Source organism: Monopterus albus, unplaced genomic scaffold, assembly GCF_001952655.1.
Source record: "Monopterus albus unplaced genomic scaffold, M_albus_1.0 scaffold209.1, whole genome shotgun sequence".
Lineage (NCBI taxonomy): Eukaryota > Metazoa > Chordata > Actinopteri > Synbranchiformes > Synbranchidae > Monopterus > Monopterus albus.
The window spans coordinates 134,730-149,137 of record NW_018128089.1 but is presented as its reverse complement, the minus strand read 5'-3'; the positions used below and the strand labels follow the sequence as shown (position 1 = coordinate 149,137).

The following is a 14,408-nucleotide window of genomic DNA, read 5'->3' as shown; positions in this document are numbered from 1 at the left end:
AGATAGAGGCATATATGGCAGGGGTCATGGTTAGGATTAGGGGAAGGGTCAGGGTGTGCACATGTTCACATGCAGACTAATGAATCAGGTAACTGGAACAGATCAGGCAATGACAGGGATCCCTCTTCCAAGATGAACAGACAGGAAATAGATGTTGTGTGCACAGAATAAATCAACATAATAGATATACTGTATGGATAATCAGAATGACATAACTATATACCTGTTAATGAAGAACATGAGCAAGGAAAATGAGCCCATGCCACACAAACACATGAGAGACAAAAACAAAGAACATCATTCATACATACAGTAGAGGGGAAGGAAACAAACATGTCAGTGAGAGAAAAACGTATGGTGGGAAATGAACAAATCTAGACAACGCAATTAGGTTGCAATTCAGAATCTGAATCTAAATCATAATCGGTTTTACTGGGCAGGCGTGCTGAACATACACAAGGAATTTGACTCAGGTACAGTGGCTCTCAGTGTGCACATGCAATGTTTTTCTATAAGGCAATGAGGAAATGAAAATGAGAGAACAAGAAAAAGAATGTGTATTTAGAAAAAAAAGGAAAACACACACACACACACATATATATATACACATTTAGATGGAACATTTTTCAGATAAATATGTATATTGTACTGAGAGCCGTCATCCTGTTATACTGCACCACAAAGCCAGTTGTTCAACCTCTATGCAGATGCAGGAGTTTACCAGAGGGCCAGCCACTGGCTTATGAGCCACAGAATCTGGTCCACTTGTACATTTTCTGGTCTGCCATGCAGGGGGTGGAATCATGGGTGGAGACGAGCAAGAGAGGAAAACATCACTCTTAAAGGGCCAGCACACTTACATTAAGTATATAATCCAAAAGTCAGTGTGCAAGCATGTCCCCACACTCCTAAGTTAATATGGTTGAAGAAATCACCTTATATTTTGTGTGGTAACTGAAGCATAGTTTGGCCTGAAAGCCTGTAGACTACTTCACATTCTCCTCTGGTGAGTGATGCAAATTACAAACACCCTCCAGATAGTCACTTGCTGCCCTTCCATCTTGGGTCCCTGATTTCTGTGGCCTGATTCATTGACCTGTATCCTGCCTGTTTTTTTGACCTGCATTTTGCTAGTTTGAGTCTCTCCTTGTGTAACCCCTGTCTGCTCTGTAAGTCTTTTGTTTTGACTCCTAGCCTGTTATCTACTTCTGGATTTGGATGCTGTAGGCCTGTGCCTTTGGTCTCTCTCTGTTTTGGTGTTTTTGTATTTACTGAGCTCAGTTCATTTTTCTAGCTATTTTTATTCATGTTTTTTGTGCTTTATGCATACCTTTGTGTTGTATTTTTTCCTTTGCCGCAGGGGATGACTTCACTTTCAAATCCTTTCCTGACTCAGGCTCATCGCTGTCAGTCCATGAGCAATAAGTCTAATAGTCTAGAAATCCTAAGCTACGCTCGCCTGGTAATATGTTGAGACCAGAGACAATAAATGGCTGGTCCTCTTAGCCCTCATACTAGGTCGGCTCAGGATCTGGACTCCTCCCTGTTTGAGTGAATGTACCTAGCCATCATTCTTGGGGCACAGACAAAAAGAACTTTGAGGTGCAAATCTAGAACCCCTGCATTGTCTGAAATGCCAGGCTACTTGGACCCCATTATATTTACTTGAAAATCTTAAGTTGTACTTTTTAATTTTTCACTTCACTTCCCTGAAATCAATGATTAACTAACTTCTATTAAAATATATCAGCAGAATTAGCTTTCTTGTTATTGTGGCAATGTTATTCTGACAGGTTACAGGTTTCTACTTTGTGCATTTGACATTTTCAGACAGAAAAACCTACATATATAGGATTTTAAAGACTTGTCAGATCTTGACTAGATTACCACAGACATGCTAAAGACTCTAAAACACAGTTTCAAATTTGTGAAAATGCAAACAGAGGCAGTCCTCCCCCATCCAAGCCACCTCAGACAAGATAACTTCAGAAAGCCTTAAGGCTCTAAAACACACTTTTGAAACTTTCAGTATGGTGTTGCTGTGCATCTGAAATTCCTGAGGGTAGTATTTTTCCATGAGTGTGGTTCAGTCCACTTTTATTGTACATAGCCAGTCAAACAGGATTGGCCTCGCTTTCCATTAGTTTCTGACAGCACATGTTAACTCCAGTTCAGTTGGCTCTGCTTCAGAGCCAGCTCAGTGAAACACGTGACTGGCTGAAATGTCGCCTTATTTGTGTTTCCATCAGTCAAATGTTGGGTATAGTACCCAGTACCTGGTATCATTTTTTTTAGCATTGCCTTTGTTGAGGTTCCAAGTGAGCAGAGACGATACCAAACGGTGATGTGTAAACACTGCAGACTAGTGATTGGTCAGAGAAATTACATTATCAATGTGCTAGACATCCTGCAACAAAGAAAGCACCATTTTTAAAAGCAACGTTATTCAACGCTAACTGCTACTTTACTGTAGTCACTATACTAACTAAAAACAGCCACATACTGATAATCAAGAACAGCGTACTTTTGATGTCTTCCATTGTTAGTGTGTCAGTTGCTGATGACGTCACAGCAGTGTAATGTTGTGTTGCTATGATAACCAGCCACACACACACACACACATACACACATACACACACACACACACACAAAAAATAACCAGCTACCATGAGAAGGGATGATCTGCAGTGGAAAACCAAGCACCTGGTACCAAAAGCGAGTAGAGTTGAGTCAAGTTGAGTAAGTACCAGCTGGTGGAAAAGAGGCTAAAGGTATCCCTATGTATGCATCCCTATGTATCCCTATGGTTCCAAACCGTGTATGAATTCATATGATCAGTACCTCAGTGTAACCATGAAAACACATCTACACAAGATCATTTGACATGTCTGTGCAGATTCTCAGTTATCCAGGTCATAGTAAACTGAAAAAACTTAGAAAACTTCAAGATTATGTCACAGCAGCGTATACATTCATCAGATCCTACTGTGATGTAGGCACAGTACCATACACCAAAAGGGGTTGGTCCCTGTATTATCAGTCAGTGGCATTGAAGCTCCACTGGACTTGCATGTTAACACCTGTACATCTTAACATGTGCACGTGTCATATATTGGAAACACCGCTGCGCATGCCTCCAGCGAGCAGGAAGGGTGGAGATACTTGATCTTACTTTTTCATTTTACATGTCAATACAGCACAGCTGCTGTTATTAACTTGTATTTTTGCTCCACCTTTTATCAGGTAATGTAGTGATCATAAAATTATATTTGTGTAGCAACAGCTTGATTCTTTTTAACTGAGATTCTTCACTTCCTCATTGTCTAGGTTTGGTGTGTGCCTGTCTGTAATTATGAAAAACTAATTCAGCTGTATGTAGACAACATATGAAACACAATTAAACCACCTATTAATTTATTCATCAAAGGAAACAATAAGAACACAAGCCTAAATACACCATAAATTATTAACCAGACATCATTAACCCACCCTGAAGTAGTGAGCACGTGCCTGTAAATCAGCTGCTGGCAAATACCGGCAGTTGAATTTTGCTATGTCATCAAAGCAAGGAAGGGTGTGGCTGCAGAGGACTGGAGTTTATTTGAATTATTTCACTCTGACTTTAACCTCTAATACACACAGTTCTGGAGAAGCTCTGACAGCCTTTAACCTGATCATCATGCAAGACTACACACACACACACACACACACACACACACACACACACACACACACACAAACAGGAAAGCAATGCCTGCAAGACTAAAATCAAGGGAAAATGTATCCAGGTTTCTATATTTGTTGAGCAAAGGCTGCATCAAGTTGGACATATTAACAGTATATACAGTATATGAGACCACATTCACTTCCATTTAACTTCAGAATAAATACTTGTGGTGGGATTTCCAGAGTTTATGTAACAACACCACAATAAAACAACAACAAACAAAATTTGTTCTATAATTTGTTACAAGTACTGTAATTAAATACAATTTTGAGGTATCTGTACTTGAGAATTTTCATTTTCTGTTACTTCTGTTACCAGGCACAAGGACAGTTTCTTCCCCCAGGCCATCACTCTGATGAACACCTGACCCACGACAGTACGACAGTATGACTGGACAATAATCCTCGGTGCAATACCTGTAAATGTACATTGTACAGATTATACAGATCCGTACAGGTCTCTGTTTTTAAGTACTCTGTTTTTATTCCTGTTTATCTCATTTCACAATGAGCATTCCTTTGTCTGCTTATTTTGCACTTTGTTTGCACAGTTTTTTGCTATTAATACTGCTATTTTGTTATACTAGCCTTATGCTGGTTTACTGTTTACTTGCCCCTTGCATGGGGATATTGTACATACACATTGAGAGCCGATGTACCAGAGTCAAATTCCTCGTGTGTCCGACACACCTGGCCAATAAAGCAGATTCTGATTCTGATTCATACTTTGCTACATTTTAGTTGCAAATATTGTACTTTTTACTTCACTACATTTATTTTGTAACTTTAGTTAGTAGTTACCTTTTATAACCAGATTAATATATAAAATACAGTATAATTATAAGACCTCACTGATCTATGGTGGAAAATTCACAAGCTACTCAGCAGTAAGTCAAATTAAATGCATATAAGTTAAAACTAGCTCCCCATTTACCAGCTGCAACACTAAATGTGATGAACACAATAATACAGCAGTAATATGATAATGTGATATACTGCATAATGAGTACTTTTACTTTTAATACTTTAAGTATGTTTTGATGTTAATACTTTTGTACTTTGACTGAAGTAACATTTTGAATGCAGGACCTTTACTTGTAACAGAGTATTTTAACACTATTGTATCACTACTTTTACTTAAGTGAAGGATCTGAGAACTTCTTCCATCACTGGTTCTAAATGTACCTTAAAGGTCCCAGAAGTAACTGATTATTGAGAGAAGTCTAGTTGTGTCCAGTGAGCACAACTTGTTTGTCCCAATGCCTTCTCCATTTTAGCTTCCTCATCTTCACACAAGTCAGTCTTTGGATATGATGTGAATTATTTCAAGCAGACCCTCATACTTCACAGTATTAATTGGCCTGCGAGCTGTAGCCACCCATTTAGCTATCAATGTTGAAAGTTTGTTGATTAACCACTTATCCTCCAAAAGCGAGTAGAGTTGATTCAAGTTGAGTAAGTACCAGCTGGTGGAAAAGAGGCTAAAGGTATCCCTATGTATGTATCCCTATGTAACTATGGTTTCAAACTGTGTATGAATTCATATGATCAGTAAATTCTGATTCATACTTTGCTACATTGTAGTTGCAAATATTGTACTTTTTACTTCACTACATTTATTTTGTAACTTTAGTTAGTAGTTACCTTTTATAACCAGATTAATATATAAAATACAGTATAATTATAAGACCTCACTGATCTATGGTGGAAAATTCACAAGCTACTCAGCAGTAAGTCAAATTAAATGCATATAAGTTAAAACTAGCTCCCCATTTACCAGCTGCAACACTAAATGTGATGAACACAATAATACAGCAGTAATATGATAATGTGATATACTGCATAATGAGTACTTTTACTTTTAATACTTTAAGTATGTTTTGATGTTAATACTTTTGTACTTTGACTGAAGTAACATTTTGAATGCAGGACCTTTACTTGTAACAGAGTATTTTAACACTATTGTATCACTACTTTTACTTAAGTGAAGGATCTGAGAACTTCTTCCACCACTGGAGTTAATGTTACTTAGAACTGTAGGTGGAATGGAAAGGTTGAAGGCAGTCAGTACATAAGGAATAAACTCTTTGCTTACCAAAGACAGTGGGGATGAAGGTGAGGGAGACAGTTTAAAATATGGAAACTCAGTAAAATTTACATCCCCCCCCAACTCATGCCTATATGACTGAATTTAATAACGTAATAAGCAACAGTTTATTCTTCAAACCCTAAGCCCCGTGCTTTTATTTTGAAGGTGATGATCAGAGTAATGTAGCCTTCATCCTGCCTGACTTGACGCCTCTGACAGCAGCAGTGTCGGAGGAAGAGGTGTCGCAGTTTGGTTCAGAGTAGTTTCATCAGCATCACCAAAGAAGGAAGTGTAGCCATGGCGCAGGGGCTCAAAGAAAGATTTGACAAGTTTCTCCACGAAAAGAATTATATGACAGATGTTCTGGAAAAAATCGAGAAAAAAACTGGAGTGAGCAGGACGTACATCGCTCTCGGTGAGAACCGACGGGAGATAGGAAAAGAAAGAAAACAGGAAAAGGGCAGGCAGCGCGTGGCCGAGGCGGCTGCATAGTGCCATGATCCAACCACAGAAACACAATGTTGCTAGTAGCTTTTTGTTATAATGACTGTGTGTTCGCTATTCTATGGTAGGACTGTGGGGTGTGACACATATTTTTTTGTTTTTTTTTATTCCAGTTGTCGTCGCTATCATCGCAGTTTACCTGGTCATCGGTTATGGAGCTTCCTTGCTGTGCAATCTCATCGGCTTTCTTTATCCAGCCTACACATCGTAAGTGTATTATTCTTAGAACACTTCTGTCAAGAAGGGCCCTGCGCAGCAGCCACACCCAACACACACACGCACGTTTGGCTTTTTATAGTTGTAAACCCATTACTACCAACTATCACAGCTAAATGTCCAAATCCAAACCCTGACCTAGACCTAAAGTCAAGTCTGTGCAGTGTCGAGGTAGACGTCCTTAATAGTGTGCACACAAACCTAGAAAGACATGCACAAACATTGACTAACATTGGTGGAATTTAAACCACTGAATTAGAGTTGTAGTAATAATAATAAGAATTTGTAAACAAAGTGAATGTATGTGACATACTGTAGTCCTGACTAGTCACTATAACAAATGCTGTTTTAGGGCTGATTATTCCAGTATAAGGTTTCCTTTCTCTTAATCCTTTAAAGGACTATACTAGTGGGTTTTCAGCATTTTAGCTCAGCTACACATCAGGTATATTAAACATTGTTGCTGAACATTTTTTAATACATATATATATATATATATATGTCTTCTTAGCCTTGACCAGCCCCTGCAAAACCAGAGAAGGTTTTCATATGCTACAAGTAAACTGATCCTCATATAACAGATTTGTGGAGTTTTGACTTATTATTTTGTAATTATAATTTAATTACCTAATTTTCTCAGTTTACATTTGTTGTGATACTTGCATTGATTATTTAAATTTGTGTATTTAAAAAACTTGATTATCCAATTAATTGAAGTTATGAAACAGTTATCTTGATGCAGTTACCTCATAATCTCAGCAGCTGGTGCTCCATGTAGTCAGTACACTATCTGGTATAGGCTCACTACTGTTTTCCTCTGTCATGGTTCTGTGCTCTTATTGGTTTATTGGTTTAATTGTTCTCAGCTAATCAAACTTTGTCATCGTGGTTACAAAATTAGAACATTTGATACAAAATATTGATTTGTGAATCATCTGTGTTCTGTATCACGTTGAAAACAACACAGCAGCACATTTTCTTCTTTCCTCTCTCCTCTATCCACTCACCCCAACCAGTCGAGGCAGAAGGCCCCCCCCCCAGGAGCTGGGGTCTGTCGGGGTTTCTTCCGTTAAAGGGAGTTTTTCCTCCCCACTGTCGCCAAGTGCTTGCTCAAGGGGGATTTATTTTTCCAATCATGACGCCTGAAACACATTTCAAATAAAGTTGGGTTGGCTGCATTTCAGGGCCAGTAATGAGGTAAAACAATGGAAATGATGATTCCATGTGAAACAGGTGATGTCAACAGATGACTGCATCATGATGTGGTACAAAAGTGGCATCCAGGAAAGGCCGAGCCCTTTAGGAGCAAAGACGGGCTGAGGACCATCAGTTTGCCAACATGTGTGTGAGAAAATTATTAAAATGTTTAAAAAACAATGTTCCTCAAAGAAAGATAGGAAGGATTAGGATATGTCACCCTCTGCAGTGCTGGACCTAAAAGATTCAAGGAGTCTGCAGGGATTTTAGTATGAAAAGGGCACAAACCTACGCTGGATGACGTTAAAAAATTGATTATCCAATTAATTGAAGTTATGAAACAGTTATCTTGATGCAGTTACCTCATAATCTCAGCAGCTGGTGCTCCATGTAGTCAGTACACTATCTGGTATAGGCTCACTACTGTTTTCCTCTGTCATGGTTCTGTGCTCTTATTGGATTATTGGTTTAATTGTTCTCAGCTAATCAAACTTTGTCATCGTGGTTACAAAATTAGAACATTTGATACAAAATATTGATTTGTGAATCATCTGTGTTCTTAAATGCATATAAGTTAAAACTAGCTCCCCATTTACCAGCTGCAACACTAAATGTGATGAACACAATAATACAGCAGTAATATGATAATGTGATATATACAATACGTAGCTACATCCATAGATGCTGCTTAAAACTGTACTGTGCCAAAAGGAAGCCCTATGTCAACAGTGTCCAGAAGTCAACTGCTCTGGGTTCAGAGGCATCTGGGATGGACCATCACACAGTGGAAACGTGTACTGTGGTCAGACCAATCAGTATTTCAGGTCATTACTGGAAGGAATAGACGTCGTGTGCTCTGGACCAAAGAGGAAAAGGCCCATCCAGACTGTTAGCAGCAACAAGTCCAAAAGCCAGGGTCTGTTATGGTCTGGGGCTGTGTCAGTGTCCTTGGCAAAGGTCAGTTACACTTCTGTGATGGCTCCATTAATGCTGAAGCATACAGAGAGATGATGGAGCAACATATGCTGCCTTCAAGACAACATCTTGTTTTCAGTGTAACACAGGACACAGATGATTTACACATCACTGTTTTCAGTTTTAATTTAGGCTTTACATACCGTCCCAACTTTTTCTGATTTACTCTAATAACGTGGGTTCCTGCTACCCAGTTGACTGAAGATTTGCCTTTGCTGCATAAAGTTATAGATCAATCAAAGACAAACCAGCTCAGATGTGAATGTGAATGGCAACACCTCCCATTGAATAAAAGAAGACTGAGAGACAAAGTCGTTGAGCATCACTATGCTACTGATATTGGGAACATGGCCAAACATTTTTTAACAGCACAACATGGCAGTGACTACGCTGAGTCGCTGGCATAGAGTCCATAGTTTTGGACATCAGAGAGGGTGATGGGGTCAGATGCCTTGAACACCATGAGGCATACTGTGTCCACAGCCTCAGAGCCACATGCTATCTAGGCTTAAATAAAGAACCTGATCTGTCAGAGATGTGGCATTGGTTTGAAAAGTGTGTTTTGGTTTTGGTTTTGCTGTACTGCGATCTGATCATTATTGTTTCCTGTTGTGGAAACATGTTGAATTCTGCCCCTAGTGGTTAATGGTTTTAATGTTTTGTTATCATAGCCTCCTCTAGTGGCTTTATAGGTCCTTGATGCTTTGACTCAGGTGTGTGGAAATACTATTTAGTGTTCTGACATCACTGTGTGTCCAGACATCCTGAGGAAGGCAAGAGTGCCAATATGCAGTGATGTATTTTTAATGTGTTGGCTCAAACCCATTAAAAGCATTTTATAATCAACCATCCACTTGAGTGCCTAAATTGGATTTTCTTTCCTGCCCCGTCCCACTCCTGGACACGGGCAGATTTTTCCATGTTTGATATGTTTATCTTACATGTTGCTCCTCTCTCTTTGCAGGATCAAGGCCATTGAAAGTGTGAACAAAGACGATGACACTAAATGGCTGACCTACTGGGTCGTGTATGGAGTCTTCAGCGTGGTAGAGTTTTTCGCCGATATCTTCCTCTCCTGGTTCCCGTTCTACTATACTGGAAAGGTAAACCAGCTGTAGGTGGCGAAGCAAATGTGTTCAAACAGTGACTCAGAAAATAAAGCTACTGTGATTTAAGTCCCCAGCTTTTTCCTTCCCACATTGATGCCTTCCCTGTGAATCAGCACCTTACTAGACTGGGTACAAGTTTTCTCTGCTCTTATCAGCAGAGCAAACTTTAACATTTTGACGGTGAGGCACATTCCATTAATGATAAAGACTATCTACAGGCTGAGAACTCTATCAGCCGGCTCACCAGCCACTAACAACGCAGAGAGCCTGTGACAAGTTAAAAGAAACCCTACCCCTCTATAGGGCAGGAGGACTCACTGAATGGTTTGAAAATGATGTGAATTATATACTATGGCCTTTGCAGCCACCAGATGTCAGTTCTGTTGAACACCTACCACCATGCGCTCTTTCCTTAAATTTCCACATCACCAACCAAATAAGGAACTACAGTTTGCAATTGGGCCTCGATCTATTAGTGCTCTGTATTCTTTAAACTCATGTCCAATTGTAATCACTGTAATGTTGCTTCCTATTCTGACCTTGTGAAAGCCTGAGAGGTTGACTTGTTTGCACATGTAACTATTGGTAGAATGGATGAACATGTCAGCATTCTTCTGCTTTAAAGAAGGCACTGTTTAACCCTCTCATTTTTTCAGTTGTAATTTTGTTTACTACTTCACCAAGTAATTTTTCAGCCAAATTGGGTGTTGTTTCTTAAAGAGTGGTGTAATCGATAGCTTAAAAATGAGATTTTGAATAGTTTCACCAATACAGCCTTGTCTTCTTTCCCAGTGCGCCTTTTTGGTGTGGTGCATGGCTCCAATGTCTTCTAATGGATCAATCCGGATTTATGAGCGCATCATACGACCAATTTTCCTCAAGAATGAGGCTAAGATTGATGATGCGGTGAAGAACATCAAGGACAAGGCATCAGAAGCTGCCGACAAATTCAAAGAGGAGGGTTTGTAAATCATTACAATTGTATACTGTTTACTGATCCATAATACATTAAGTAAGAGGAGAAAATCTATTTATCGGCCAGTGTTTCAGCATTCCAAAATCAGCAGATCTGTCAGATGTAGTCAATTCAGAGGTCAGGAAGGAAATCAACTTTATATGAAAGATAACATTAATAGTAAAGGTGAATAAAAAAGCCACCATAACAGTGCAGTGGCCATTTGTAAAAGCTTTTATTCCCATTTTTATTGTCCAATTAGATATTACGTAATGGAACAATCAAAAACACTTGCATGACATCTGTCATACAAGTGTACTCGTACTCTGTATACTATGAAATAATAAAAACAAAAAAGCTCTAGTTGATTGCATTTTAAAGTAGAAGACTGCGGTATTTGTATCTATCAGACTGTACCTAAACAAGAAATCTTACATTTGTGTGTAATTTGTCCACAGCTAAGAAAGCCACAGCAAACATCATCTTTGAGGAGAAGAAAAGCTCCTAAGGCTCTATCCACGATGTCATCTCTGGAGCTGGCTGTTGCAAAAGAAATGTTGCCTTGAAAATGTTTGTTTTTAGGAGATTCTATTCAGTACATAACCTTAATCTTCATCCAAGCTGTATTAGCTGTTACACATGTATCAAAGTCTCTCCCTCAGGTCAGTTTGCTTAGTAGCTTTGCATTAACTGTATGCTGGCCCCGATAGGCTTTGGGAACCAAATAAAGACAAACTTGCTGAAGCGATTCCCTGATTTTTATTTTATTCTTCCTTTGCTATTCTAAAACTAAACTAATTTTATAAATGGCATAATACTGTATATAATTGATGACAATGGTTTAAAAAGGCTTAATTTTCTCCAAGTCTCCATGATTCCATCCATCAGTCTATCCTGCAGAGGGGCGGGGCTGCAGCCAATCACAGCTAACATTGGGGTACATTCTGGACAGGTTGCCAGACTATCACAGGGCTGCCAGAGCGAAGGCTGTCCTGTTGACTAGAAACCACTGGTATGGTTAAATATACTCAGTGGCAACAGGACAGCCCAGGCCCTGTTTGCTTGCAGTTACCAAGATGGCTGTCAGTCTTATCCCTGTTCAACCACATTAGTTGTTATGGTGCCAGGAAATATCTGAAGACATAATACAACATGCTAAGAAGCTTTCTACCCTCCCACACTGTCCTACTAGAAGTCAATTGATAATATTAACTCATGATAGAAGCTGCTATCATGCCCGCGTCTTCTCCAAGTCCCATAGATGGCCTCTGTCTATGGGACTTGGAGAAGACGCAGGAGGGTGGTGTGCAGGCGCCCCGGTTAAGTTACAAGAGCTCCCCGCTGTAGTAACTTAACCCAAACGTCGCTCCTGCTATCCATCTAGTGAATCTCCGCTCACTAGCCATCAAAATAGATGAACTGCTCCTCTTCAACCAGACTGTGACTTTCTGCGGCACAGTGCTTTATTTAAATGTGGCTCAGTGAGTTGTTCCTGGACTGCACAGTTCAGTTGCCAGGGTTCCACCTCCACAGAGCAGTCAATGTAACGGGGTTATCCAGGGAAACGAGAGGATGTGGAATGAGCTTCTATGTAAGTAAAGGGTGGTGCAAAAATGACTGTTAGGAAAAAATTGCAGCACAGACTTAGAAACTGCAAACTGCTCGTTCTATTCACCGTGGGAGTTTTCCTAGTTTATCCTGGTTGGTTTCAACATCCCACCTCAGTCCTGTGTTAGCGAGGCTCTACAACACCTAGTTACCCTGACAACATGGAACTGAAACATCCAGAGTCACTATTCTTGGGGGATTTTAACAGAGCAAACCTGATGACAGACCTGGATGAACTCACTGACACATCCTACATCAGTGTTTGTATGCCATACTCGCCAAACAGATGTTTGTGAGGACACGCGTGCCCACCAAGACCTTCTGCACATATAACAAGCCCTGGTTTCACAGTAAGACTCTAGCACCTTGGTCGTGCCAAAGAGGAGGCCTACAGAAGTGGGGACAGGATCCTGTACAGGCAGGCCAGGAACACTGTTGTTTTCAGCCAACGACCCCACATCTGTTTGGAGAGTACGAGTGTGATAAAATTAACCTACTAGGTATCCTCCAAAAATGCTTGACATCTGGTAGAATGAAAAACTTGACACTTTTTTTTTGAAGAGTTGGTACGAATGAGTACGGTGAGTGTTTTTAATAGCTTTGTAAAAGTTCATAAAAATTCATGCACCTTCAGTGTAATTTTGTTTTGAAATAAAGAGGAAATTTATGTACAACAGTGTGAACTGTAACAGTGACTTCATTCAGTTGGGTGGTTCACCACAAAATATAGTTGGCTGCATAGAAACATTGATATTATTGCCTATAGAAAATAAAATGAAAGCTAATGAAAACAAAACCATGTAAAAAGTTTATTTAAGATTTACCAGGTGCTTCTACTGAAAGACGAACGTCTTTCTTCAGACTGATTACAAAAGTCAGTTCCTTCTGATTGAGAGACAAAAGAATTAAGCTATAGTGAATAAAACTATCATTAAAGAACTTTCCCTTTACCAAAAGTTACATTCTGAAAGCATTATCATTAAAGAGCTATTATACAGTCAATCGCAGAAACGACAAAATGCCTGAGTCGATGGGGAAACATCATAAATTCAAAAAGCCTGAGGAAAAAGACCACCAATTTACTATTTTACAAAAATGTACAACAGTATTACAGAAGGAAAACGATACAAATTGCCCAAAAATCCTTAAAAAAAAAAAAAAAAAAAAAAAAAAAAAAGAGTTATTTTATTTTGTTTAAACAGATATATTATTAAATAATTCACACCTAAAAAGAAAGGAAACCTGCTGAGGAAAGGAGAAATGCTGTAAATGAGGTACTTCAGGTAATGAGCATCCAGACTCGATTTAACCTTATCATCCTGTGATGTGATTCATTTGACAACCGATTTCTGTTTGAATTAACACTTAAATAAGCTATATAATCACATTACAATGATATAAAGACAGAGATAAATGAACACAGAGAGTCAATTACAAGATCCAGTGTCATGGTTTTGTAGGAATATGAGGCAGCACTCAGGGTCAATTGTGTCCATTTCTGGAGTTTAAAAAAAAACAAAAAAAAAAGTTTATAAAAATAAAAAAAATGTGCTGCGTACTGTTGAGCTTACACAACAATGCAGCTTTATATTCTTAAGTACAAAAATATGCTTTGAATTTTTTTTTTTTTTTTTTTTTTTTTTTCTAGCTGCTACCTGGTTTGAGCCGCATACTGGCGTTAATCTCCGAGGTTCGCGAGATGAACTGAAGCAAGAAGGACAGCCATGCTGAACTGACTGATACACAGTGCTTCAAACAGCTTCAGGTTGGAGCTAACAGTCCTGTAAGGCATTTGCTGTGTTTCTGAGTCTATGGCTGCTACTAGCAGACCCAGGCAGGTCCTGTTATGTCTTGCGGCTGCTCCAGATCTGCTCTGGTGTGCTCTTATTGTCTGATGAGTAGTCGAAAGGTGAGCGGTGTCCCATTGGTGAACGGGGGTCATAAGGTGAGCGCTGGTCTCGAGGAGAGCGAGGCGCACTGGCTGAGGCTCGCTGCTCTGTCTGCCAGTCTGAGTGGTGGCGGCGGGGAG

General features: G+C 39.5%; 2 protein-coding genes across 2 annotated transcripts in view; one reads left to right on the top strand and one right to left on the bottom strand.

The window, feature by feature from the left end:
- Nucleotides 1-6,010: 6,010 nt before the first annotated feature.
- On the top strand, nucleotides 6,011-11,519 carry reep5 (receptor accessory protein 5). The gene is made up of 5 exons (XM_020618678.1): nucleotides 6,011-6,230; nucleotides 6,433-6,526; nucleotides 9,672-9,810; nucleotides 10,609-10,777; nucleotides 11,230-11,519. The coding sequence occupies exons 1-5, from the start codon at nucleotides 6,113-6,115 to the stop codon at nucleotides 11,277-11,279; spliced, it is 570 nt and encodes a 189-aa protein (XP_020474334.1). The 5' UTR covers nucleotides 6,011-6,112; the 3' UTR covers nucleotides 11,280-11,519.
- A 2,003-nt stretch (nucleotides 11,520-13,522) lies between these two features.
- Nucleotides 13,523-14,408, bottom strand: part of chd1 (chromodomain helicase DNA binding protein 1) — a 38,033-nt gene continuing 37,147 nt past the window's right edge. Inside the window, exon 36 of the mRNA XM_020618664.1 lies at nucleotides 13,523-14,405. Within this exon, the coding sequence (XP_020474320.1) occupies nucleotides 14,224-14,405 (182 nt within the window). The 3' untranslated portion in view covers nucleotides 13,523-14,223. The remainder of the gene's footprint in view (nucleotides 14,406-14,408) is intronic.

Bases quoted from the DNA above. Each gene is read 5' to 3' on its own strand.
- reep5 (XM_020618678.1), top strand. From the start codon at position 6,113: ATGGCGCAGGGGCTCAAAGAAAGATTTGACAAGTTTCTCCACGAAAAG. The intron at 6,231-6,432 runs GTGAGAACCGAC...TTTTTATTCCAG, and splicing joins CAGGACGTACATCGCTCTCG to TTGTCGTCGCTATCATCGCA. The intron at 6,527-9,671 runs GTAAGTGTATTA...CTCTCTTTGCAG, and splicing joins CTTTATCCAGCCTACACATC to GATCAAGGCCATTGAAAGTG.